This window comes from Blastomyces gilchristii, assembly GCF_000003855.2.
Source record: "Blastomyces gilchristii SLH14081 genomic scaffold supercont1.8, whole genome shotgun sequence".
In the NCBI taxonomy this organism is placed as follows: Eukaryota; Fungi; Ascomycota; class Eurotiomycetes; order Onygenales; family Ajellomycetaceae; genus Blastomyces; species Blastomyces gilchristii.
In genome coordinates, this window is record NW_003101675.1 from 1,568,207 (window position 1) to 1,596,108 (window position 27,902).

General features: G+C 36.8%; 4 protein-coding genes across 5 annotated transcripts; 2 read left to right on the forward strand and 2 right to left on the reverse strand.

The window, feature by feature from the left end:
* Positions 1–2,166: 2,166 nt before the first annotated feature.
* On the reverse strand, positions 2,167–6,558 carry BDBG_04912 (adenosinetriphosphatase). Its single transcript, XM_002625002.2, has 5 exons — positions 6,165–6,558; positions 6,039–6,056; positions 5,812–5,955; positions 2,738–5,710; positions 2,167–2,659 (listed from the first exon to the last, which is right to left on the reverse strand). The coding sequence occupies exons 1-5, from the start codon at positions 6,291–6,293 to the stop codon at positions 2,534–2,536; spliced, it is 3,390 nt and encodes a 1,129-aa protein (XP_002625048.1). The 5' UTR covers positions 6,294–6,558; the 3' UTR covers positions 2,167–2,533.
* A 145-nt stretch (positions 6,559–6,703) lies between these two features.
* On the forward strand, positions 6,704–8,197 carry BDBG_04913 (uncharacterized protein). The gene has a single exon (XM_002625003.2). It carries the CDS (start codon positions 6,993–6,995, stop codon positions 7,851–7,853), a length of 861 nt encoding a protein of 286 aa, XP_002625049.1. The 5' UTR covers positions 6,704–6,992; the 3' UTR covers positions 7,854–8,197.
* Positions 7,867–9,072, reverse strand: BDBG_04914. 2 transcript variants are annotated; one of them, XM_031721898.1, is made up of 3 exons: positions 9,012–9,072; positions 8,693–8,912; positions 7,867–8,578 (listed from the first exon to the last, which is right to left on the reverse strand). In XM_031721898.1, the coding sequence occupies exons 2-3, from the start codon at positions 8,793–8,795 to the stop codon at positions 8,397–8,399; spliced, it is 285 nt and encodes a 94-aa protein (XP_031578409.1). In that variant the 5' UTR covers positions 8,796–8,912; positions 9,012–9,072; the 3' UTR covers positions 7,867–8,396. The 2 variants fall into 2 exon arrangements, with proteins under 2 accessions (XP_031578409.1, XP_002625050.1); XM_002625004.2 differs by having other exon boundaries at positions 8,693–8,908; positions 9,012–9,062.
* Positions 8,945–11,588, forward strand: BDBG_04915 (AP-3 adaptor complex subunit mu). Its single transcript, XM_031721899.1, has 3 exons — positions 8,945–9,246; positions 9,328–9,747; positions 9,864–11,588. The coding sequence occupies exons 1-3, from the start codon at positions 9,203–9,205 to the stop codon at positions 11,143–11,145; spliced, it is 1,746 nt and encodes a 581-aa protein (XP_031578410.1). The 5' UTR covers positions 8,945–9,202; the 3' UTR covers positions 11,146–11,588.
* The last annotated feature ends 16,314 nt before the right edge of the window (positions 11,589–27,902 follow it).

Here is a 27,902-nt window from a genome sequence, read left to right on the forward strand (position 1 = left end):
ATAACATTTGATGATGATAATGATGAAGATGATAATTGAAGAATGAGAAAAGTTAGTGAATGAGTGATATAATATAGTGAAAGTTTCTTTGTAAGAGTGTATGCAGAATGCTAGCTGAATCAGAAATAGGTCACATAATCATGAAATGCTAGTGGCGAGCTAATCCACATGAAGCTAGAGTGTATGACATGATCATGTGAGTGTGACTGAATCTGGTGGGGAAGGATGTGGTTCAGAAGAATGTATGACTGTTGAATAATAACACGGCTGCTTCCGAACTACTAGTGTATGAATGTAAAGAGGGCCATAGCAGCCACTAATTAATTTAGCATACAATATTACAATATATAAGAAGCCGGCGTACGCCTGTAATCGTACGCTGGCTTAAGCAATCTTTGAATCACAAGAATCTCAACAATGAGATTATGAAGGATTTGAGATATGCAAGAGAAACTGCAATCTGTTAATTAATTACTATGAAAAACAAGCTGTTCTTCTTGTGAATCTGTGAGATTTTTGCAGTGAATAGAGCTTGCTTTCTTTCTTAATATTTGAACATCTCTATAATGCTGTGATAATGTATATTGACTGATTTCATATTTTTTAACAGTCTCAGTGTAATTAGAAATCAATTGCACATTCAAATCATCAATTGCTGCTTGTATAACTGCTTTATGATGCATGTTGTGAGTGTTTGAAGATGAATGAAAAAATGAAGATTGAGCGGGCGTTGAGTGATTGATTACATTAAGTATTTCTTATAGAAAAATAGTTTAAGTCTATAGAGAATACTTAAGAATGTTCTTCACTGAGATTAATTTATTTATAAATTCAGAGAATTTCTTTATTATAGATATAAAGAATAATATTCTATAAATAATTAATAAGTTCTCTGAAACTTCTTTTATAAGAATTATTCATAATTTAGATAACTGCTTCTGAGTATCTACAGTAGAGTTTACAGAGATTAAAGTATATAAGTTTCTAGTTCTTTTAGTTATAATAAGCAGTTACTGACTGATAGAGCTTGAAATATAAGAATAAGTGCTTATAGATGATTATTCAGATATTTACAGCTTGATATAATATATACTGTTAACTACTAGAAGTATTCACAGTAGAAAGATAAAATGTAGAGATTAAATATATATAGTATTCAAGCTGAGTTATAAATAGTAGTCACAAACTCTAGTCTATATAGTTGTGTGTAGCCAAGGGCTGCTAACCCTATTGGTTACGCAAGAGATAGGAATAGGGGTAAAGGATCCGCGAGGAGCGGGATTCTTACAATTGATGTTTTGAAACATCAAAAACCGACAGGGTTTTCATAGAGATTGCTCTTCAACTCACAGGTTGGAAATCTTCCAAAATCAAGAAGATTAGTGCATAGGGCTAGGTCTCTTCACCTTACAATTTGTATGGCAATTTGACCCAGGGTTGTGGTGTGGTAGGGGTGGACGGGGGAAAATCCCACGCGGGGGTTTCCAACTATGTTTGGTTGAATAACTCCACCACCAGACGGGCTATGCAGTCGGCGTTGGGGTCAAAATGCTCATATGATCGAGGGCTGTTCGATGGATCTATCGGCGGTTTCTTATTCGAAAAATTGAGCGAGTTCGTGGTGGAGCGGTTGGAAATCACACTGTAAAAGCTGTCAAAAGCATGATCATGCTCATCAGACTGTATATGTGAGACTGCATCTCAAACTGCAGCTTATGTGACTCTATTCTGTTCTCAGTACAGAGATATCAGACATGAACTTCTTCTGAACAACAACTTAGACTACAACAGGCTATTGAGAACTGCTCAAGAAGTTCACATTTTGACAAAGTGATGACTCAGACAACACATTCTGTCTCAATTTCATCTGACACATAATCTTATTTTGAATATATAGTTCAAATGCTCCATCCCTGGCTGTCATCAGAGCCTCAAGATAGTATAGATATAGAGAAGCATGGAGGAAAACTGTGTATGTGATAGTATAGCAGCTCTGTATGGCCTCTTTAAGGCTCACAGTGGATAATTGAATTGAATTGAATTGAATACTTGATTGACATTTTATTTCATACTTAAGAGCAGGTAAGTCGAACAGGTATTCTCAGTGCTGAGCCCCTAGTGCACTAACTTGTTGAACACTACTGTACCTCGCCCTCAGACGAGGAGATACCAGCGTACATTCTCCCGTACATTCTCATTATCTCACATTGTTGCATAACCTCAAAGGGGCTCATTCTTTACAGGGAAGTAGAATAACTCATACACCCCATTCCATACATCGACGTATCCATCAATCCGTCCTATTCATTCAAACACACACGTCTTGTTAAAAACGCCGGGAACCTTGCTGTTTGAAGAAAAAGAAAGAAAAAAAATTAACAAAATTAAGATGAATAATGAAATCCAATCCAAACACGCGCCCCTTTTAAACGAAAATAAATAATAAGGTAACTGCCACAAGCAAGCGCCTCTTAAGAAAAATATAAAGTAAAATAAAAAGACATTAAATAACTCCTTTTCCATTTTATTCTTTCTATTTCCTCTTCCCTTTCAATTTGCTGGTGGCCGGTGCGCTTGACGAGACACTGCCAGCTCTCGATGTAGCAGTGGATGTAGCTCTGCTGCCACTGGCAGATTGGACAGCTTTGAGTTGCTTGTTCTATTGTTTCGACTCGTTAGATAGTTAGGTTCATATAGATCGCGGGTGGAACATAAAAATAAATAAATTGAGACTTACCACAGCGCCGTTTTTAGTTTTCTTCTTCGCGGGGGCCTCAACCTCTTCATTCTCGACGTCATCGTCGCGATCACGGCCACGGCCCTTACCGCTGCCCGTATCGCCATTGGGAATTTTGCCTCCATCAACTTCAAATTCCTTTGCGACGGTGTTTAGTAGAGTCGTGCATCGTCGACCAATCTCAACGGGTGTCCGGCTTAGGAAGAACCAGTCGAAACGAAAGAGCGGGCTTTCCCTGATTTCCTCTCTGATTTTCTCGTAGAGGCCTTCGCCATCGACGCCGTGCCTATCCAGCATCACAAGGAGGAATCTGTCTTCCTCTTCCGTGTATACCTTCTTATTTGTCGTGGAGACGGTATAATTCACTTTCAATTGTTGGAGGGGGACGCGGTACATTTCCATTTTCTTGCGAAGCATCTTGCGTTGGTGGTTCATTTTGCGCATCTTTTCTTCGCCTTGCTCGATGACACGGATATATTTGGGGTAATCTTGAATTTCGGTATATCGCTTCCAAAAGACCTTTGCATACTCTTTGATTTCATCTGGGTCCTTGCTGTCCACTTCAGTAGCAATCTCGGTATAATTAGTGCGACCGAATTTTGCGGACCCGTTGATAAACTGTTGAAAGTCTCTTCGATTCCAATTACCAAAGCCTTCTTCGGACAGGGCGGCCTTTTGTTCCTGTTCCTCTTCCGTTAACGGAACAGCATTGTCAATTTCCTGTTGTTCTAATTCTCGCTCTGCTTCTCTATCACTCAGTTCCTCGTCAGGCCCGTCAGGTAGGACCGCCTTGTATCCAATCTCTTTATGGAAGTAGGCGGTTTCTTTTTCCTGTAACTCCTGGAGTTTAGGCGGGAAGAACTGCCAGTCGTGGACGGCAATTTGTTTCGGTGCCCGGGGGACTTTAGGCTTTGGATCAGCCGTCCTGCCTCCAGTAGCCAATGCCTGTCGATAGTACTGGTCCATCGAGTACGATTGTTCTTTCCGTTCACGTTTTGCAGGGTTGATCCAGTTGATCCCGATGTCCTTCTTTCGATTAGTGAAGTCCTCACCGTTCCACTCATACGCGTTATCGGATGTGAACTTCTGAAGGTCATCGATTCCGAGTTTCTCGTATTTCTTATTCAGCTCCGCGGTGCGTTCTTCGCCCTTTCTCAAAATTTCATCGATATCATCCTCTGAAATGTCATTGCCTTTTGCCAGAGCCCCGGTTGGGCCTTTGGTGCTGAAAACGCTAGCAGCACCGTGTTGGATCATGCTCAATAGTTCGTCCTTAGACGCCGCATTCTTCACTTGCTGTTGAGCACGCCCCTGTTGGATAACTAGTTGGTCTAGCCTCAATTTTTGTGCTGCGCGTTCGAGGACTTTTTCTTCAATGGCATTTTCAGTCACAAAACGGAAAACAATAACTTGTTTCGTTTGGCCGATACGATGGGCGCGGTCCATGGCTTGTAAATCTGCCTGGGGATTCCAGTCGCTGTCATATAGGATGACAATATCAGCGCTGGTTAGATTGATTCCTAGGCCACCAGCGCGTGTCGTGAGGAGGAAAATAAACTTTTCCGAGCCGGGACGGTTGTATTCATCAATGGCAGCAATACGGTCTTCATGAGCAGTTGAGCCGTCAATTCGACAATATTGATGTTCGCGGAAAACACAGTAATCCTCCAAAATATCAAGAACACGGCTCATCTGTGAGAAGATCAAGACGCGGCTTCCTTGATTCTTCATTCGCTTTAAGATCTTATCTAAAATCACCATTTTTCCGGCGTTGTCGATCAGGTGCTCATCTGTGGTGTAAGGAGGCCCCGGTTCCGCACCCTCAAAAAGGTAAGGGTGGTTACAGCACTTCCTCAGTTGCATAACGATATTAAGAAGGCGAGTTTTTGATTCGCGCTTCCCTTGGGCTCCATTGACAGCATCGATATCCTTCTCTAGGATTTTCTGGTACCATTTTACCTGCATATCGGACATGCCCACGTACAAGTTCATTTCCTTTTTCGGCAATAAGCTCTTTTCGACATCACTCTTAACACGCCGGAGCAAAAATGGTCGGAGAACTCGATGGAGTTGCTGAACCACGGTATCCTGATCCGCTTCCTGATTGGAGAACCACTGGTCGAATGCGTCAGAATCTCCGAAAACATCGGGTAAAAGGAAATTGAGTAGAGCCCACAGCTCGTGGAGATTATTCTGGAGAGGTGTTCCGGTAATGAGGAGTCGATTTCTTGAATGGAACACACGGATGATTTGAGCTAGAGAAGATTCTTCATTTTTGATCCGATGGGCCTCGTCAATAATGATATACTCCCAAGCAAACTTTTTCAGATGAGATTTCTCCCTTAGAACCATCTCGTAACTCGTGATACATACGTCAAACTTCTCGTCAACGAGTCGTTCATTGATGAGTTTGTGGCGGTCCTCCTTTGCACCCTGCAGCACGAGAACGTTGACGTCAGGGGTCCACTTTGAGAATTCTCGATGCCAATTATCGAGGGTTGATTTTGGAACGGTAATGAGATGCGGACCAGTTATTCCGCGTAAGTGCCGTAGGTAGCCCAGAAAAGCAATTGTCTGTAGTGTCTTCCCGAGCCCCATCTCGTCGGCTAGAATTCCAGAAATACCATTTTCGTGAAGCGAGACTAGCCAGTTCAAACCAGCGACCTGGTAATCTCTCATTTCACCTCCCTTGACAAACGCTGGTGATTCGCGGAATACTGTCTCCGCCTGGCCACCTCGTTTCTCGTCTTTTAGGAGTTCAGCATCTTCTTCTTGCTCTGTTCGCCGCCGCCGTTCACCGCTGGCACCTCCTTTACGAGTGAGGCCTTTCCTGGAGTTGGCCTCCGCTTCATTCTGGCGATCTATCTCTGCCATAATTTCCTTTATGCGGGGATTTGGATTTGTTTCAATAAAGTGGCGGAAAAGATCAGTTAATCCTAGCAGGTAGCGAAATCTGCGGATCGAATCATCTTCCTACAAAAAATAAAAAAAAATAATGACATCAGAATGTATCTGATTTGAGGAAGACTTATTCTGCAGGGAGGAGAGGGTGAGCTGGGGCATGATTGACTTACCTTTGATTCATCGAGACGGCCATGTTTTCGTCCCAGCACGCTTTTCCGGAGTTGAAAGGCCTCTGATCTTCGTTTTCGTCCATCTTGTTGAGCTATATCGCCCGCGATACTACTTGCGGTCGTATTTGGGTTCGTATCGGAATCCTGGCTAAATGTTAGAGCGTATGGTCTAAGTGTTTAAAATGATATCTATTTTCGCGGGCGGCAAAAGTTGACAGAAGACATACCGTGTAGTCTGGAGTGTCCTGATAATCCCGGAAGTGTTAGCGATATTTTTAACATTGGATGACTTGAAGATAGTCATATATGGCCCGAGTGGGCTGTTTGAAAGGGGGGGGGTTAAAAAAGTTTACCACCATGCTTTGGTCCTCATCACGGGTTCCCTCCATAGTATTGGAAGGATAACCATTGGCATCAGCCATAGGAGTATCTGCCTGGGCGGGTGACTCCGACCCAGACAGATGAGAGAGCGAAGGGGCCATATGTGCTTTGCGAGCAGCAGGCTGCACGGCGCGGCGTCCAGCCAGGAACAAGGTGATATGAAAGGCTAAACGCGTTTCAACAACCACAAAGACAGAATGTGCTGAGAGCAGGCAACGCGGAGATGCAGAGAGATAGGAAGAAAGCGTGGCAGTGGCCGTGGCTGGCAGGGTTCATGTCATTAGTGAAAGGTTGAGGGTTCGCGATTGAAGATGGCAATGTAGTATCTGAATGAATCGCGTGGCTCTAGGTTGGAAGGGCTCGAAAAGACCCGGAGCCCTTTCACGCGCGCCGATTGGCCGGGCGCTGACTGACTCAGCGGGTTTTTCATGTAAACGGAATATCTATTGTCCGACAGTGCTTGTCATGTGGTAACTACGGCTTGGCGGGCAAACTCACCATCGAGGTACTCCTACAATCTGCCATAATTCCTCTTTGATATACCGCCTCCTCCCGACCACCTGTCCCCTTGGTTGTATGCTACTCTATATTGCATTCCCTTTCGGTGTCTGAGAGCAGCTTTCTTCTTCTTGTTGTTCCATCTGTTTTTTTCTTTTTTGCCGAGCTTGGAACCTTATTAAGTTCGTTAACTACCCACTTTATTCATTAGTCTTGGAAGGTTCATCTGATTTTGGGTTGCCGACGCAGACGAAGATATTTTTTTTTTGGCTGCACCCCAAACTGCCAAAACACCTCGCGCCATGGACTCGATGAGATCTCTCAATACGTCTCTGCCAGTTTCGTCGCCTCGTCCAAACTATGGACAGCCTCCTGAGCAGCTGCTCCAAGCGTTCAAAACTGCAGCCCTCTCCGTGACAAACCTCTACAAAACCGCCGTTTCTGACCAAGCAAATGCCCGCCAAACTGGATACCAAGAAGCTCTGGAAGACCTTCGCGCTTTTCTCGACAGGGAAAAGATTGGGTTGAGTGATGGGGAAGGGTCGAAAGTGCGATGTTGGGTCGCAGAGCGAATAGATGGAACCGCCGCCGCCACCTCTTCGATGGATAGTGACGATGAGCGAGGAGAGGTCGACAGCAAACGAGAGCGGAGTATATCCCCAACCGTCACGAGAAAACAGACTCCGGACGTTAATCATACATCCCAAGCACCTAGAGCCACCTCTCCCCCGCGGCAAGAAACCAGTACCCTCCAACCGTCAGCACCCCCTGACTTATCTACTACACCATCCAGACCAACCACCTTCACGTTCACCACTGGACCGCAGTTCCCGGTCCTTCAACAGTCCGATATCGACATGCAAACTTCTGAGTATGTGCCAGTGACTACTCCTGCATCCTTGCAACCGGATTCCTCCCACCTGCCACACTCGTCGACTATCAATAGCTCCCCAACCGTCAGGGTTGAAGTAGTTCCTCGAGGATCAAGAACCCCCCATCGACTCAATAACGGTAATCGACATAGCGCACGAGCGTCGGCGCGGGATCCCGTTTCAAACAATGGATCCAAGAGAAAATTCCATTTTGGAGATTTTTTTGATATCTCCAGTCTTGGGAACGGACGAGAGGCTTTTGGAGGCGGCAAGCGGGGCCGCTTTATCTGAAGTAATGGCACGCCGTCATTTGGGGGCATAATATTGGGTTAGACAGAATTCCTTGGGATGGGATGATAACGACGGAGCATTATTATGGTTTTCATTTACTTTTACTTTTTGTTTTGCTTTCTTTTCTTTCTGCTCTTTGCTTGTCTTGTTGTTCGACCCTTTTGTCATTTAGCTTAGTCTTTATCCCCACATCCCCACATACCCTTTCTTCTGGCTCATTGTCCCTTTTGTTTCCAACGGCCAACCCAAAGGTCATATCATGATTAGAAGCATTTACGGAGTCAGTATTCTAGCATTTTCATACATTACATAGATAGCATCCAATCAAGATACCCATGACCAGATGATATGAGCTCTTTAACTAAATTCATGTATACAAATCATATCCTCCATTCAGAGCCACAAGGTTATCTTATAGCCTCACAAGGAGACAAATGTTCCCATGGACATCCAGTCTCCCTGTCCTGTCATGCAACACAATCGTCTTCGAGCAACGTCCAACAAACATCGTATAATGGAGTGGTATCGCATTTCCTTTCGGTTTCAGTGAAGAGCACGCCATATCCCCATCCCAACCAGCGTCGCCGATATCGTCGCAATGCCTAGCCGTCTTGAACCCATTCTATACGGAGACTTGCTCTTCAGGATGACTTTTTCTTGCTTCGTGAGATTGTTCATGCCGGAGATGTAGCTATATACGCCGAGTCCGATAAAAGCCAAACTTCCTATAAGATTTTTTTTTTTTTTTTTTTTTTTGCCGTATTAGAATAAATTGCCTGTGCCTAGTTTTCTTGCGCATCCTCGCGAGGAGCTGGGGGGAGGAGGATGAGTACCCGTACCTGTAACCTTACAAGCAAGGCAATCATCCTGGTATTTTTCCTGGGCAATCGCCTTCTTCATATCCTTGGGAGTTATATCCCATGAAGTATCTTCTTTGGCCATGGTAGGCTTATCTTATTAGCTGTGGAAGCGTGAGGCGATTTGCACACTTAGAAGCGGGAACCAGGTAGGAGATCCTTTCGTCATATCATCGCTCCCTTCCTGTAGTTTTTGTTCTAACTATCCAAAGTTAATCAGCTGTACTGAACGCATCCCTAGAATAGGCAATGGATTAACTAGTTAATCATAGAGCGCGGAGAGGTGCTGGATCATACATACTTTTCTCCCAAGAGAGCTCCGAGCTGGTTGCGATTTAACACTCAACTTCTGCTCGTCTTTAAGATCGGCAGAGAGAATGACCAAACTCTTAACTTATGTAATCAATCCTACGCCAACAATCCCTTCCCCGCCGGAGCCTCTTGTTGCCTGTAGCTGATCCCCAAGCACCAAAGATACCGCAAGCTGCAACAATGAACAGCGCCATAGAAGCGCTTTATATATTTGATGAGCTGAAGTAAGTGATTCATTATCAAAAATTGGACTACAGGTATCTCTTTTTATTATCTTACTGACCAAGCCCGGCTTGAATTTCTAGTACTCCGATCCTTGAGCACGTCTACCGCGGCCGCCCACCTGCCGCCGTTACGCTACTCGGTCTCTTCCTCGCCCATCCCAGCCCGCGTCCTTCGCTGCTATATCTCTCCAACGCGACGCCCCCAACATCGGTCTTCTCCGTAACGCATTCAAATCTACTGTTCCTAATCCCCTCGAGTACGGAGAGCGAACCCCTCCTCGTTCTCGAATTTCTTCACCGCGTCATTGATGTGTTGGAGGAATTCGTCGGCGCCCCGCTCCTGGCGGGGAAGATACAGAGCAACTATGACGTTGTTGCGCAATTGTTGAATGAGATGTGCGATGGCGGTATTATTTGCAATACCGAACCGAATGCGCTGCAGGAAACCGTTGAGATTCCCGGGTGGATGGATAAGTTGCTTGTCGGGGTTGGCTTGCCAGGGTCAATATACAACCCCCTTGATCATTTCGGAGCTTTTGTTTTGAGTTTATGGAAGCTGTCGTTTGTCTGTTTTGGAGGTGATAGGCTGACCGGCCGCTGTATGAATAATAAAACAGTGCTTCACCCGCCCTTGGACCTTCGAATTCGCTGAAATCATCACTGGCCACTGCGGCGCATGTAAATGGAGCGTCAGCCCCAGCCATTCCGTGGCGACGACAGGGGGTCCGGCATACGTCCAACGAACTATACGTCGATATAGTTGAGTCTTTGTCCGTTACACTGGCTCCCTCGGGAAGACCTATTTCAGCACTAGTACATGGGACTATTGTCTTCACTGCGAAAATATCAGGGGTGCCCGACTTGTTGCTCTCCCTCGGCGCCCCGGGAGGTCAAAAAAACGTAGCCCACAAGCTTCAACTCCCCGTATTTCACCCCTGCGTTCGTCTTGCACGATGGAGGGAAAAACCGGGAGAGCTCAGCTTCGTCCCTCCTGACGGGCGTTTTGTGCTTGCAGGGTATGAAGTTGACCTACAGCCCATCGAACCTGACAAGGACAATCCACCTAGCCACATGGAGAAGCTATTCCTACCTGCTAGCGTAGACCTACAAAGGTCCCTGGGCCCAACCGGGGCCGAATTCGAAGTCCGACTTACCTTAAACACCAACTTCCCCGGCTTACCACCTAGGAGTGGATTACCCGGCCGGGGTTCAGGGACATCCACCCCATCATTCCTCGGAGGCAGCTCCAGTTCCACATCCAACGCCCCAACCATAGACGAAGTAGTAGTCACAGTCCCCATCTCCACCTCCGTCCGGAACCTCACAGATCTCCGTCCTAGCCGCGGCGAAGCGAATTTTACACCGGGCGGCGACACGCTCGAATGGCGCGTCCCTACAACCAGCAAAGACGCAGGCAGCCTCTCCGGCACCGCAACCCTGCGCTGCACGATAATCGGCCCGCTCTCCTCACCAGCCAACGAAGACGACGATGATAATACTAGATACGAATCCACACCGAGCTCCGCGAGAAAACAATACCGCACAAACCCCCTAATCGGCTACTACGACGACACCCTCGCCCACCAGCCCGAGAGCAGTTACCAGGACCTGGAACATGCCCACCACACCTCAAAACAACACTACCCCTCGTCATCATCGGGCCTGCAAGGCTCGACGACGACGCCGCTCGAGCGCGCGCGCAAGTCGCATATGGCGTCTTTGATGCCATCGTCTGTTTCTGTGTCGTTCACGGTGCGCGGGTGGCTACCGAGCGGAATACGGGTTGAAGGGTTGCTGGTTGATGCGCGGAGGAGCCGGGGGCTGGGTGAGGGGGTCAAGCCGTATAAAGGGGTTAAGTACCTGTGTGTTAGTCAGAAGGGGGTGGAGAAGAGGTGTTAGATTGTGGAGGTGCAAATTTTGGATAGGATAGGCCGTGTGGTAGGGGTATGTGGTATGGAAAATGACGTGGGAGTTTGGTTTGTTTATTTCTTGCCTTCCTTTAAAAAAAGAAAAGGAAAGATATTCATGACTGCTGCATTGGAACATAATCGAGAGCGGGTGTTTTGTCCTTTTGCAACGCTAATTACTGTTTAAGTGTTTGCTGTTCTTTTTACTTTGCTGGTGTAGGTAGGTAGGTATGTACTATACATATATCAATTCAATGTCCATGACCTACAGAGGGAGCACCGTTCGTTCTAGGTGATTAAATAAAAACCTGAAGAACGATTTAGTTATACTATGCGATATGGTTCATCAAAGATAATTTAAACCAACCTATGTAGGTGACTTACCACCGGAGAAAAGAGGTAGTATTGGTGTGATCCTCGGACGCCCGATCAATGCGATAGGAGCACATTCATTGGAAATTTGACAGGATCGAAGAGGGCGTACGGCGTCATCATCACAATCTCCCTTACGCCTCCCTCTTTGTCGAGTTCATCCATCTTTCTACTTTCTCCTGCTTTTCCTGCTTTCCCTCTCCCTCCTATGTGACTTGTATATTCATTCATAACCTCGGGGGTATGTAAAGTGTAGATAATTAAATAGTTGCCCCAAAAAGCCAAAAAGGGGGAAAGGCGGAATTCCGCCTTCTCTCCCTTCGACGCTTCCTTTCCCTTTCATGACTTTAAATTTTCGTTCACAAGTTCATCAGAACAATTTATTTATGGTATGTTTGTTAGGTATATATAGTACTTACATACACATATGTACCGAACAAACGAAAACGCGGATTGCACATAACTATGATTGGCAAACATAAGGTATGGAAGAAAGGTAATAAAAAACAACAATAGGAAGAGAACGTGCATGAAGTGATCAGTGTGTGTAAATAGATGAAGAGGAAAAAAAAAGAAAAGAAAAAAAAAGAAAAGTATAATATAAAGAAATAGATGAGTTTCTATACTGACTGTATAAATCTTCTTTTTTCCATCTTCATTCAAATTAAATATATGATAAGTGAATTCCTTATATATTGATTTGAAATGTGAAAAATGTAGTTAATAAGTGACTTACAGATCTCTTATCATATTTCTGTTATATATATGAAATTTCTTGTAAAAGTGATGTATTTTAGAAGTAAAGCTAACAGTAGTTGTTAGTGATTACTACACCTACTCTAGTCACATGTCACCTCAATCTATTCATTTAGTGTAACTCACATAGTTAGATTACAACACAACACAACAATGTTATTCTTCAAGAGGTTATAAAGCCCTCTATGCAATGAAAAGCTGGAAAATAACATGCAATTGACATCTCCACGCGTCATTACAAGCATGCCTAGATGATTTATTAATTAATTGAACCCATGATGAACCTGAGATCAGGTGAAAAGCCTGACTTAACAAAGAATTACATGTCAATACATAGAAGAAGAAATTTACAAACATCTGAAGTATAAGAAGAATTGAATATAAGCTTATCAATATCTGTAATAAACTGAAAAGTGACTGTCTCAGAGATATTTAAGCTGGATAAAATCATCACAGAGAAACAGTCTGATAAGTTTAATATATATAAAGACTCAGTTGAAGATATTAGTGAGATATCAGACAATATAAAGAGCTCAAGTGACTGAAATAATAATAGCTCAGTAAGTGAGAAGACTCACATGAGACTAGAAATTATAAGACTTCAGTATAAGATTGAGTAGATAAAAATCAGTAGAGATAACTCTGTAAATAATAAGATAAGAGCAGATCTGATAGAATATCTTCAATAGAAAGAGAAGATATCTATTATAATAAAAGTTCTTAAAGAATTCAGAAGCTAAGTAAGACTTATTAAAAAATTAATAGTTCTCACTGAATTTATTAACTACTTAATATGAAGAGAGAAAATTCTTTTAACTATAAAACAGTCTGAAATTAATAATATTCTTAAAGATAATAATCTTGATAAGAATATTATTATAAATATATAACATTTCTGAAAAGAATGCAATCTTTGATTATATAGTTATATATAATCTGTAATTATCTCACAGACTAAAACTTATTTCACTATACTTAAGAAATTCAAGTTATCTACTTATACTTTATAAACTATTATAGAGAATAACTTTTCTGAGAGATCTACTATTTACAGAATCTATCTGTTTGAGAAACTGATTAGTATAACTACTAAGTTAAAAGACTCAGATTACACTTTCATTGAATATCTGATTATTATAAGAACTGATTATATCTGTCTAGAATATAAGATTCTGAATATCATATTTTTCAACAGACTGCTTACAGAAGTTAACAGAGATTGAGTCTTATTTATAAGAAATTAAATAAATCAAATTAACAAAGATAATACTTAACTCTTAGAGAATAATTTTATAAGTCTGTACTGTGATATTCTTTTACAGCTCTCTGCTGTGAATGAAGTAAATACTGATATATCTAGAAATTCTATCAACATGTGATTCAAAGATTGCTTGCCAGCGTACGATTACAGGCGTACGCCGGCTTCTTATATATTGTAATATCATATGCTAAATTAATTAGTGGCCGCTATGGCCCCTTTACACTTATAAGCAAGTTCAGAAGCGGCCGTGTTATTATTCAACAGTTGTACATTCTTTCAAATCACTATACATTCTTCTGAACCACATTCTCTCTCACCAGATTCAATCACACTTACATGATCATGATATTCACCCTAGCTTCATGCGGATTAGCATGCTACTAGCATTCATGATCTTGTGACCTATCTCTGATTCAGCTAGCATTCTGTGTACACTCTTATAAAGAAACTTTCACTATATTACATTACTCATTCACTAACTTTTCTTATTCTTCAATTATCTTCTCTATCATCATTATCATCAAATGTCACTATCTTATTCAAGATTTCTATTTCTTCTTCCATTCAACTCTTTTCATCTGTTCATCTATTATATTATACATGTTTCTGATGATGATCTCTCATTCTCATAATAAGCATTCTCATAGTGCTCATATCAGGCAGTTCATTAGCAGTAAGTATAATACATTATGAAATGTGATCAGGACTTGTTTATCTTCTAACAATTATCAGAATATACTATCATGAATGACACATCTTCTTTATCTTCTTATATACTCTTAATCTTTTTCTTCTCAGTGAGTTTCTGATTGTATTTTCTGGCATAATTTTACATAAACACAGATGCTGATATGTTGTTTTTATTCATATAGAATCTTCACATATTAACAGATCTGCATTCACTGATAATAGTGAACTCAATGTTGAATCATTGATTAAGAACTTGAAGAATGTAATAATAAAGAAATTACTTATATTATGTATAATCAGATCTTCTGTATCTCTCTCTGTCTTCTCTATTTCTTTCTCTGTCACTCTCTCTCAATCTTCTACACCTGTCTCTGTGTCTGATTCTTTCACTCTCACTACCTCTGTTTCTGTAACTCTCACTTCTGCTACTTCTGCTCTCATCACTACCTTTATTACTAGCTCTTCCTGTTTTAAGAAGATATTGCATAGGCTCAGTGAATCATGTTTTTCAGTGTGTATACTTCTACTCTTCTTGCTGATCTCTAGAACAATTTATTGTATAAAGACAGTATATGACACAACTATCTGAAGCTCAGTCACAGACATTAATTATTATGTTCATTTTAAATATTTATAATAAGATAATTATTCATTCATTTCAGAGAATCACTCTCTCTCTCAACAGTGTTAAGATTATAAGTCTTTTCATTTTTCATCTTTTCTTTCTAATACTGATTTTTCTATTCTTAGAAGAAATTGTTATAAGTTTTACTATATATGAAGTTATAGCATTCACAAACATTAAAAAGCTTTTTATAACTGTAAAGTTTAATATCACAGAAACATCTGCTTTAATAAATTCCTTCAGAATAATAGATCTGTATCAGTCTAGTCTCTAACATCTGTCATCTGACTTTGTGATACAGATAAAAGATATCTGTGTTTTCAGAAATGAGAACATAGATATCATACTCTTTTACACTCATGAGTATAAGACTTATACACCTTGTCTGAGATGTCATCATGAAAATAAGCTGTTTATATACTGTGTTCTGCTTTCTATATTTCTCTGTATCTCTCTTTCTCTTTCTGAGAAGCCTTGTGTATATTGTAATTATATGTACAACTCTAAGGTCAGTGAGTATTTATTTGATAACTATTCTCATCTCTGATTTTGTGATTTTTATATACTAATAATAATTCTTAGTTACTCTGACATCAGAGATCATTCTAATTGAAGATAATAATACTGCTGAGACTATTCTCTCTCATTCTTAAGCTTCTTCTATTGCTTTCTCTTTCTCTTCTGCAGAGAAGATTGTGTACACACTGAGTTATAAGCATTCAGTCTCAGATGACTCTCACTGTTGTTTATCTGATTCTATGTCTTCTTCTTCTTCTATTTCTTTCATCTCTGCTCTCTCTGTTCTGACTTCTGATTCTGTGAGTCCTGCACTCTTCTTCAATTTTTCTATGTGTATGTGTACACATTTCTATATTAGCATTTCAGTCAATCATGTGATAAATGACAATAATGTCATATACAGAGTGATAGAGAAATCAGAGATATGTATGATGTTATTGTAAGAGTAGCTTACAGCTCTCAAATCCCTTACAGATCTTGAGTTTTGAGATTCCTTTTGTTTTTAATGTTTTCCAGGTGATGTGGCATTGAAAATAGATTAAACATGTGATATATGAAAATGAATGAAGTATGTATAATAACATTTGTCTTTTTTACAGTCAATTCTTACAGTTAATGATCAATTCATTATTTCTTTTCTTTTCTTACACTTTTTCTTTATCTACTAGTTACTACTCTTACACAATCTCTATATAATACAGTATTCAGTAACTAGATTCAGCAGCTTTCATCTTTTAGAATTCTGTCTTATGTATTATACTGTCTCTCTTCACTCACTCAGATTACTATAGTGAACAGCTTATTAAAACTAACCTCATCTGATCTCTGAGCATTCTCAGAGGTCAAGATAGCTTGATCTCACATATCTGTGAATATTTCAGATAGTTTATTCTCTGTGATCTTCACAATTGAACTGATGTAAACAGTTAAATTCAACTCTGAATTTCTTTTTCTTCTGTGATCTGATTCACATGCAAGTCTGCTGCTTTGAGACTGCTGTTTACTGTGTTATATCTGCTATCTGCAGCACATTATCATACAATCAGCTACAGTCTCATTACTTATTGAAGTGTAGCATTTATCTGATTTCTTCATTGCTTCTCATTCTTTTCTTATAATTATAAAAAGATCAGAATAAGTGAGATCATCTGATTCATAAGCATCTATGATTTTTCTTACCTTGTAAGACTTTTCAATTATAAGTCTCTTCTTTTTCAACACTGATAATAGTGCTGTGAATAACTATAATTCACTCAAGTCTTGCATCTTTGCTTTTACAAGTTGTGAATCAATTATTAAGTTGTGTAAGATCTGTTTCTCTGATTCTTTCAATGCATATATTTTCAGAGAATGTGATTTGAGTATTTTATATGACTCAAATCATCTAGATTGAAACTTCTCAGAACTCTTATTATATATAAGAACTTACATTTTCATCTTGAGACTCAATTTCTTAACTAGTGAGTCTTGTATTCTTTTTGATTGAATTGCTCAGTTCAGAAGTAACTTATTCACTTTTGCACATGTGTGACTGATCTCTTTCAATCTTGATTCTGCATCTGCAACTGTTGCATCTGTAACTGCTGTTTTCTTTCTCATCTTTTCTGAAGCATTCTCCAGAATGTGCGGATGCAATTCATACAACAGGTAGAATGATGAATGCTTAAAGACTGCATGCTGCTGAATTCACATGACTAATAGTGCCTGACTGAGATATTCATTTCATAATCTTATAGACTTGTTCACTAGATATTTCATCAGCATGTTACTCAAGATTTTATTCAAGTGTTTCATCTTTCTGTTTATTCATGAATGATATAATGTTGTTCTATAATGTCTTGTCTATAACTGACTCATGAAATGCCTCACTACTTCTTCTACAAGGTTCACACTGTTATCAGTTAGAATCTCACACAGCATTTCATAGTTGATATAGATCTCATTATATAGAAACTTTGTCATTATCTTCTCTATTGTCTCTGAAACTGCTTTCACAACTGATCAGTCAGTAGTGTAATTAATAGCAGTGATTATTCATCAATTTTCATTTTATATTTGTGATAATATGTCTATAAGGTTCACTTCTCATCATTTAAACAGTTGTATTATATACTTCATCTGATATTATACTTTCTCATGTTCTAATCCTTTCTTAGATTCTTTCACAACCTGATAATTCAGGCACTTGTGAGTATACATCTGAATGTTCTCAGTCATGCTTGATCAGTATACTCTTGATTCAAGTATGCTCATGAGTTCAGGGCTTTCTAAGTGACTGAATTCCTTGTGCATGTGAGCTATCAAGTCATATCTAAATGAAGATTCTAGATAGAGAGCTTCTATGTATTCTAGATTATGATAAAGCACAATGTCATTTTTCAATTTTCTCAGCTTGAAGTTCAAAAGCATCTCTTCTACTACTCTTACAAGATGTTTATCATCTGATATCTTGTCATTCTCTAAATAAGAGATCATGATGTTCACTTATTCTGATTTCTTACACTCTCTCAGTATATTTAATGCAAACTTCTCTTATATCTAGTTTACAGAACTCTTACTCATGAAATCAGATCTGTGACTGATTGTATCAGATATTACAGCATTCAATCTCTTTTAATATTTAATATGAAGATTGTACACTTGAAACTTCAAGATTCAATATACTAAGTGTTTGAAAGATTTTGTTATTAATTATAGATAGATGAGGTTTTCATAATCTGTGATCACTGTTATTGTATACTCATTGTTAATATATCTATCTTATAATACTAGTGCATGCTTGATTGCTAGCAATTTCTTTTTATACACTAAGTAATTAAGCTCAGTGCCTGATAGTTTTCTATCATTGTATACTATCAAGTGCAGCTTGCTGTTCTTACTCATCTGTAGAAGAGTGTCTCTGATAACTCATTCAGATGCATTCATCTCAATGTAGAAAGATTTATTATAATCTGATTGAATAAGCACTGAGAATGTTGTTATAGATTTTCTCAGTGTGAGAAAAGCTTCTTTGTACACAGCATTTCAGATGATTGAATGAAACTTCTTTCTTTACAGATTTGTATTCATTTCTCTTAAGAGATCTGAGAGTGATACAGATATTCATATAAAATCCTTGATGAATCTGTGATAATATGAGACCAACTCAAGAAACTATTATATATGGTGTATATTTCTCAGCTGCAGTCAATTCACTATAACATTCAATTTCTCTGAGATGAGATGTATACAGTTATCACTCACTACATGTTCTATGAACTTCAACTCTTCTATTTCAAACACATATTTTATTAATTTGATGTAGAGCTTATACTCTGTCAGAGTTGTAAGCACTTCATTGAGATACTTCAGATGTTTGTTATATGAGTTTGAAAAGACTAGAATGTCATTGAGATATATAAGGTATGAGATTTCATTCTGTTTATGAAGAATTGTATTCATCATTGTTTGAAAGTTGATAGATATATTTATCAGACTGAATAATATTATCAGAAATTTGAATTTCTCTCATTGTATATTAAATATAGTTCATGAAACTGACAGTTCATCTACATGAATCTGCTAGTATTCTGAGAGAAGATCAATCTTTAATAGATATCAGGTGTTTTCAACTGTATTTAACTGTTGTTGAATTCATGACAGTGAATATTCATTCTTGATCATAAGCTTATTGAGTGCTTGATAATTAATACATATTCATCACTCTTCATCTGTCTTTTTCACAAATAGAACTGAAAAGCCTCACATACTTGATGAGAATCATATGAGATCATGTTCTAGAAGATTAATAATCTGATACTTCTGTTCTTTGAGATGTGTTTATGACAGAGAGTATGCATTCTGATTGACTGGTTTTGCATTCTCTGTGTCAATCTTATATATGAATTCTTGTTTCAGCAGCAATTCCGATAAAAGATCTATTCAGAAGACCTTCTCATACTTCTTCAGAAGCTTCTTCATACACTTGTTCTTCTGCATATTCTTTATCTTGATTTTCTTTACTTTCAGATTCTGTATGATATACAGAATGCTTTCAGATGAGATCTTGTGAATCATTCTCTTTACTTATTAATATATAAGCAGATTTAACTCTTCTATATCAGGGATGTGAAATGTTCTTCTTATATCAGTTGATAGAATTGTATGAACTGTTTTCTTTCTATCAGTTAACTGTATATGATATGTATGTCATTGAATCTGTGAATTGAACCTTTGAAATTAATCAAGTCTGAGAATAAGATTGTATTTCATGTTCTGCAGCTCTCACACTTAAATATAGTAAGATCATTCTCTGAAGTGCAAGGGAACTCTTACTCTTGCAGATGATATTAAATATTAGTTATCAGATAATCTTATACATTGAGAATTCTTCACTTAGCAGATCTCTTTCAGTCTTCAGATTATATAATTATTAATATATTATATAGAAGCTTCTGTGTCTGCTAACACTTTTGCAGTCATCTCTTAATTCTTACTTAAGTGTCTCTTATACATTAACATTTCAGGTCTCAAGGCATTGAGATAAGTATTCACTTCATCCTCACTCACATCTCAGTCAGAAGCCTGCTTTCTCTTGATATTCACAGAATTCAGAGAATTATCTAACACAGACATCTCTTTCACTTTGAAGACTTTTTATAGAATATCAGCAAGTGTCTCTGAGCTCACTGATTCTGCTAGTTTTTTAACTCTCTTGCTTCTCTTGACTATGTATACTGAGTGTCATCTTTTACATCATAATTTTAGTATCTGCAGTTAAAGCAAGCTCAATACTCATAATATCAAGATTTTCACTCAGAGAATCTCTTTTTCAGAGGATTCAGCACTTTAGTAATGATATTCAGATCTAGATTCATTATATCTGAGTGTGTGACTTATATCATAGAAGTCTGATTATCTATTCTTCACTGAGATATACTTAATTGCAGTATTTTCTATTACAATTGACTTACTTATTCTCATATAATAAGAATATTATATACTTTCTTCACTATATCTGACTGTGAGATTAAGCATTTTCATTTCACTCTTAACTTAAGTGTAAGATCATGAATAAAGATCTGTAAACAGAAAGATGTTGAAAGCTCTTTATTCAATATAAGATAATGTAAGCTGAAGTGTATGAAGTATGATATAACAGTACTCACTTGTCTACACTTAGTGAAGTATTTATAACACTTATCTCATATATTCACTTTCTCAAAGTTGTGCAAGATTCATTTGAAAAACTCATTTCATATTTATAAGAATGAATATCACTTCAAGTCTGTGAGATTTATCTTTTTATCAGTTATTCATAATAACTTTGCTTTTCTGTGTATTATTATTATTATTCTTCAATTATAGATGTATGCAGTCAGAGACTATGACATCTACCTGAGAACTTTTAGTTCTCAGGGTTTTTCCTATATCTGTAAAGTTAACTATTATACATTCATCAATTTCAGATATGCAAAATCAGAAAATTCCAGCCCAGAATACAAAAACTGTTTACAAATTGCAGTGTTTTAACATCTTTTGATACTTTGAAATCATTTGATAATATCATGACAAAGGAAAAGAGAAAAAGAACACAGTCTCAAAGATAGACACATTAAATAGATAGATAGAAAGAAATTGAAAGAAAAAGATAAAGAAAAAGATAAAGTAAAGAGAGACTATAACAAAACAAATTATTAAAAGAGAGTGTATAGCTGTTTTAACAGACTATATCTGATTGATTTCCTCCTCTTCATATTCAGATAATTCTGAATTTAGCCATTTTCTTGTAGCTGCTTGAGTTTCTGATAGAAAGTCTATTAAGTATTTAATTCCTGTCTCAGTTGAGAATAAGAATCTCATATTTAATTGATTTAGATCATACTTCTCTTTCAATCTGGCTCTGAGACTATTGTATAATGCACAGTGCATTACAATATACTCAGGATTCTCATTTGTATTGCAGAATAAGCATTCTATTGAGTTAAATCTATCATCAAATCTTTGTATATAAGATTTGAAATAGTCATGTCCTAGTTTCAGCTGTATTATAGATGAGAATATTTTCTTTTTACATTTAATTGAACAAGATTTCCACTTGAGTTTTGTTTCAAATCTTGAATAATGTATACTCTTCTTTTATTTCTGCCAGCTTTCATTCCACTTGTCTAAACAAGATTCTTTTATTTTTCTCTTTATAAAAGACCAGGACACAATTTTTTGAATAGATCTGCTTAATTCTGCACCCTTTTTTGCAGCTGAATCAGCCAATTCATTGTCATGAATATTCATATGAGCAGAAACCCAGTGCAGATGAATTATCAGCTTTAATGTTCTTCTCTTTTGAATTTTCAAAATAGAGTTTAAGATCAGTTCAAGATTCATTTGATTATTATGAATCTGACTATTTCTAAGTCTTTTTAAAGCAGCTTGACTATCAGAGAATATTCATGCCTCTTTCAAACAATTTCCTCTTTTATGAGATTTTATTTCAATGAGTTTGAAAGCTTTCACTATTGCAAATAGTTCAGCATCAAAGACTTCATATTCAGAGCCTAGATTTCAGAAATCTGAGATAAAATTGATATTATCTTCAGTATAAGCAATTCCTGTGTCTAATCTATTCAAGTTCTCATTTTTTGAGTCATCTGAATAAATCAGAATAGAGTCTTTTATATTGATTATAGAAATTCTCTTCAAATGCTGTTCATATTCTTTCTCTTTTGATAGTTCACTTATTTGTAAGTCTATAAGAGATTCAAGCTTTTCTCTCCAGGGAGATAACTTCTCATGATCAACTTTTTCAATATTTAAAGAAGAAAATTGATTTTTAATCAGAGAGTATAGTCTGTACAGTTGAGAAGACATTTTCTTTGAAGAGTTATTTTCATTTCAATCAAGAAATCTATTTCAATCCAGTTCATTACCAGAGTTAATTGATGGAAATGAAGAAGAGACTCTTTCTCTGATTATATGATTTGAGCTCATCTTTACAACTCTCAGAGCATAGTTCATACAGGCCTTTTCAAATCTAATAGCAGGAGGAGGAATTGAAGCTTCAATTTTCATTGCTTTAATAGAAGATGATTTGAATGCTCTCAGAATTCTTCTCAAGACTCTGTTTTACAGACTTTGAAAGAGTTCAGTGAAATTCTCTTGATTATTCTATCAAACTTGAACTTCATAATCAGCTACTGATGTAATACAGGCTATATATAACTGTCTTCTAGCCTGAAAGGATAGACTCCTCTCTGTATTTGATAGTCTGATTATGTTGTTCAATAGTCTTTCTGCCTTGACAGTTCTTTGTTAAATGTGATATTTAAAATTCAACTTGGAGTTTAATCATACTTCTAATCATTTGACATTTACACTGGGTTTAATCTCTCTATTTAAAAGAGTTAGAGATAGTTCTTTCTCATTGAATCTTGAAAAGAAGTGAATTAACTCAGTTTTATTCATATTAAATTGAATTTGATTGATATCTGCTCTAACAAAGATTTTCTTTGCAGCTTCTTCAATTACTTTCAAATTCTCTTTGATAGTTTTTGAGCTGTAGACTAGATCAATATCATTCATATAACTCAGAGATCACACTATTCTCATATTTCTATTTTTAAATAGATATACAGTGTATATTGCAAATAAAATGAGTGAGATTGAAGATTTCTGTGATACTTCTATTTTTATCTCAGTCTTGTCTTATTTCATTCCATCAAAGAAGAGTTATATACTTCTTTTAGACATAAAACAGTTAACTCATTTTATTAGAGAAAGTGACAGTTTTAATATCTTCAATGTCTGAATTAACTTTGACTTTAAAACATGATCAAATACTTCTTTTATATCAATGAAAACTGCAGTTGAGACCAGATTCTCATGCTTTGCTATTTGAATATTATGAATAACTGAGAGAACAGTGTCAATTGTAGAACACTGTTTTCTATCTCTCATTTATTCACTGAATAAAAGAGAATTATCTATAGAGCTTATAAAAGATAGTTGAGTAGCTATTATCTTTTCTAAAATCTTTCCTAGGCAGTTCAATAGAGATATTACTCTATATGACTTAGAAATTGAAGTTTTTCTATTAGGTTTTGCAAGAATCACTCCAGTGACTTCTCTTCAGCATTCAGAATGATATTCATTTTTCAAGAGATTGAAAAAGAGCTCAAAATACTCATTCTTTAAGTAGGAATATATATTCTGAATAATCAAGTGATTAATTGAATCAGGATCTGCAGCAGTTTTAACAGAACTTGAGAAGATAGCTGACTCTAATTCATCTTATATAAGATCAGGCCATTCCCAGTCATTTTCATTAATGTAGTTGAGAAGTGATATATTCTCTTCCTCTGAATCTGAATCTGAATCTGGTGAGTTCTGAAAGAGAATTCTCATGAAAGCTTGACATTTTTCCTCAAAAGAGTGTGCTGTATATGATTCATTCTGAAACTCATATTCTAAGGCTGGAAGTTTTGCTACACTTCTTGTTTTAGTATAGTTAAAAGCTTTAAAAACTTCCTTCTCTTATGCTTCTTCAAGAAATTTATTCCAGCAGTCTGTTTTAGCTCTTTTAATATCTGAAAAATATTCATTTCTGACAGCTTTGAACTCTTCATCAGATATTACATCATTCTTCCAATCTCTTCTAGCAGTAGCTAATTCTTTCCTTTTAGATGAGATATTCTCATTTCATCAAGATTTTGAATACTCAGAAGATTTTCTCTTTGAAATATTATCTCTAACACATGTTAGAATAATAGATGTAATAAGCTTCACTCTATTCTCAAGCATTTCATTTGAGATATCTTGATCAGAATTTCAATATAGCTCATTCTGTCTTTCAGATTTTAACAGTTTTATGCTTTCTTCAACTGCTTTTCAATCAGCTTTTTCAAAGTTATACTGATTAGAGAGAAGAGGATTTTCACTCATTTATTTTTCACTCAGTTCAATATTAAATTGAATAATCTCATGATCTGATTCTGATGTCTCATTTGAATTAATAAATCAGTTTACAAGTCTTCTTTTCATTAGATTTTGTGACATGAAGATTAGATCTATAATAGACTTCTGTTTCATGCCTTTTCTAAAGAATGTTTGTTGATCAGACTTATTAACCAAATCTATTGAATGCTCAAAGATTCATTCAATCAGATTATCAGCTCTCACTGCTCTCTTGCATTCTGAATTTCATCAGGGATGATGTGCATTGAAGTCTCCTGCAATTATAGAGTTTCTTGATAAAGTTATGTTCAGAAATTCTCTATCAATTGTCCAGATATTGTTATATTCCTTCAATGACTTTTCATTATAGATATTTATGAGCTGTATAGTATCAAACTCATTTTCTTTATCTATAATGTCACTCATCAGAATATCAGAGTCAGACATGATATTAAATCTTAGATTAAATTGATATCTTGATCTCTTTCTTCTATAGATCACTACTCTTGACTTTATCTCAGACTTTTGAGATAAAAAGCAGTAGTAGCTTGAATGAGAAATGACATATTTTTGCTCAGCATCAAAATTCAGCTCCTGAAGCAGTATAAAATCAACTTTTTATTCAAATGTAATTTGAAGACAAGAATAAATGCAATTTGAGTTTCTATTCACATTATTTTGAATAAATGTGATTTTTGAAGAGTTTTTAAACTTTTTTTGTTGTTTTTGTTGTATATTCATACTAAAAGAGAGTAGAGTAGAATCTAATTACTATCATCAGATAGTAGATTATAACTGTTCTGAAAAGTAGAAATCTGAACTGCTTGCATTATATCTAGTTTATCATCAGAGTCATTTCTCAATTCTCTAATCTTAACAGGAGTTTGAGGATTCAAATTCTGTTTACATTTAGCTGGAGAATTGAAGTTTGAAGACTTAGATAGTTGAGAGTTTCTTCTTTTTGAGCTTACAGTTGTGAGTTTACTGACTTGACTATTCTCTTCAGTTCTAGGTTTACTCTGAGCTTCATCTTTTCTCCAGTTCTTTTGAGTTCTTGGAGCAAACATACATTCTTTTGAGCTAGATGCATGTTTTTCTTTGCAATTAGAGCATTTAAGCAGAGTGTGTTGACATATTTCATCTCTTTTTGAGCATGTTTCACATTTATGCTCACTAGTTTTGTGATCTCTGACACAGAATGCACATTTTGAGTCTCTGAAACAGAAGATTGCAAAGTGTTCATATCTTTGACAGTTTGAACACTGTGTTTGAGCTTTGAGATTCATTCTTGAGTCTTTATATTCATGAACTCTCATTTTCAAACCTGCTACTCTTACTTCAGAGATCTTTGACTGTTCTATTGTCTTTGTATATACTAGAACAGAGGCATTTCTTCTGCTTTGTCTGAACTCAATTGAATTTAGTCATACAGGCTTCTTTCTCAGTTGAATAGAGTTGTATTCTTCTAATTTATTTTTGAGAAGTAGCATTTCTTCTTCACAGTCAAAAATTTCAACTGGAATATCATGAAGAATGAATTTGTCTCACTTTTCATCTCTCTCAGATAGAATTGTTGTGTTTAACAAAGATTCTACTGCTGATTTCCAGAGATTCTCATTCTGATTAAGGAATTCAGCATCAAATTCAGGCATTGTAGTCAGAATAATGAAGTTTTCAAAGAAGGATGACTCAATTGAAGCTATAACTGGTTTTTGAACTTCAATATCAGTCATTAACTGAGAAAAGAACTGCTGATTAATTTCATTTCTAATTCTGAAAATGAGGTTTGAGTTTAGCTTATTTCTCTGCAATATGTTCTGATTTGAGACTTTGAGAATAAGTCTTCTATTTCTGAAGATTTGAAGATTTTTCTCTTTTTGCATTTTTTTCTTCACTCTTCTATCACTAGAAGTATGAGCAGTATTCTTCTCAGTTTTCTCAGAATTTTGAGCAGGTTTTGAGATAGCAGATTTAGAGACAGCAGGTTTAGAGACAGCAGATTCAGCTGCTTGAGCATATATTTTCTTCTGATTTAAAGAAGAAGAAGAAGAAGAAGTAGAAAAGAAAGAAGAGTAAACTGAAGAGTCAGTGATTGTATTAGAAATTTTCAAAGTTTTTTGAACTGTGTTTGAAATTCCAAGTTTGAACTTGATCACTTTCTGTAGTTGTCTAGTCTGAGTATGAAGAATTAACAGAACTTCTTCATTCATCTCACTCAGACACTGCTTTTCAAGAATTTTACTTGCTTTTTCAAGTTTCTGTATTTTAAGAGCTTGTTGTTTCTCTATTTCTTCTTTCTTTCTTCTCTTCAGAATTTCAATCTCAGAAATAGTATTTAAGAAAGCATCTTTTTCCACATCAACTGAGTGTACTTTTGAACTCATTGTTCTTACTCAATGAAAAGTTGGTCAGACTAATTCAATTGAGATATTTATTAAACTCTTTTGAATTGAAAAGTTGGTCAGACTGTTTCAATTAAGAGGTTTCTAAGTCTGTTTTCAATTGAAAAGTTGATCAGACTATTTCAAAAGAAGAATAGCAGACTTTTATGTATAAAACACCTGATTTTTTTCACTCTAGTTCAGTAACTAGATTAGATTTTTAAAGAGAATCTAATAAACTAAAATTGATTTTTAAGATAAATTAATAAAATCTTTACAATCTCTTTCTTGGGATACAGTGAGGAAAAGTATGATATCAATTGATAGTAAATCAGATGATATGACAGTTTTTGAGAGAAAAACTGACAAAAAATAAATCAATTTTTTGCAGAGAAATTGATTAAAACTATTCAATTTTATTCTAAATCATTCAATTCTTCTCACACAACAAGTGTGCAACTCAAATCAGTTAATAAAGAGTGTAAAAAAGAATTAAGTATTAATGAAAGCTCTTCAGCCACTGAAAAAGTAATTCTTACTTAAAAGAATATGAAATTATGACAGAAAACAACTCTGTTTTTAATTCTTTGTAAGAATATTGTGTAAAACCCAGAGAAAAACACCTTACTTTTTCAAGAGAAGTAAAAAACTATTTCTAAGATCTTTTTTTTTTTGCATTAACTGCTGCAGAAGAATGAGATAGAAACTACTAAAATATGCACTACTGTATACTCTCTATTAAGACTTTCCCTCTTCAGGGTCTTGATATTATAGAGAATATAAGTCTGTTTCTATATAATAATATAAATATTGTCAGCAGGATGTAGAGGAACTGGTTATTTATATCTCAAAATAGAAGACTTTGTCAATGATTATATCAATATAGAGTTAATTCTCAAATTCAATAGAAACCTAGTGTTGCTGTTCTCAATCTCTTGCAGAATCTATTGAATATTGAGATATTAAAACTAGATTTAATATATCTCACTGTGCAGGGATCAAAGGCTCAGTCAGACCTTGGGGTATACTGATTTTATAGTTGTTGATGTGCTGTTGACTCATTGTCTGTTGATTATGTGCTTGATATTATTGCCGAGGTATCTTTTTGTATTTTTCTGCTGGGGATGAGCCAGATTGGGAAGGGCGGTATGAGGGTGGGACTTGGCGTTGGTGTTTTGGAACATCAAAGATGGACAGGGTTTTCGCGGAGGTCGCAC

Excerpts from the sequence above, each read along its gene's own strand:
- BDBG_04912 (XM_002625002.2), bottom strand. The coding sequence starts at position 6,293 with ATGGCCCCTTCGCTCTCTCATCTGTCTGGGTCGGAGTCACCCGCCCAG. Across the intron at positions 5,711-5,811 it reads GCCGTCTCGATGAATCAAAG|GAAGATGATTCGATCCGCAG; the intron begins GTAAGTCAATCA and ends TATTTTTTGTAG. Across the intron at positions 2,660-2,737 it reads AAACTAAAAACGGCGCTGTG|AACAAGCAACTCAAAGCTGT; the intron begins GTAAGTCTCAAT and ends TCGAAACAATAG.
- BDBG_04913 (XM_002625003.2), top strand. The coding sequence starts at position 6,993 with ATGGACTCGATGAGATCTCTCAATACGTCTCTGCCAGTTTCGTCGCCT.
- BDBG_04915 (XM_031721899.1), top strand. The coding sequence starts at position 9,203 with ATGAACAGCGCCATAGAAGCGCTTTATATATTTGATGAGCTGAA. Across the intron at positions 9,247-9,327 it reads TATATATTTGATGAGCTGAA|TACTCCGATCCTTGAGCACG; the intron begins GTAAGTGATTCA and ends TTGAATTTCTAG. Across the intron at positions 9,748-9,863 it reads GTCGGGGTTGGCTTGCCAGG|TGCTTCACCCGCCCTTGGAC; the intron begins GTCAATATACAA and ends ATAATAAAACAG.
- BDBG_04914 (XM_031721898.1), bottom strand. The coding sequence starts at position 8,795 with ATGGCCAAAGAAGATACTTCATGGGATATAACTCCCAAGGATATGAAG. Across the intron at positions 8,579-8,692 it reads CCTTGCTTGTAAGGTTACAG|GAAGTTTGGCTTTTATCGGA; the intron begins GTACGGGTACTC and ends AAAATCTTATAG.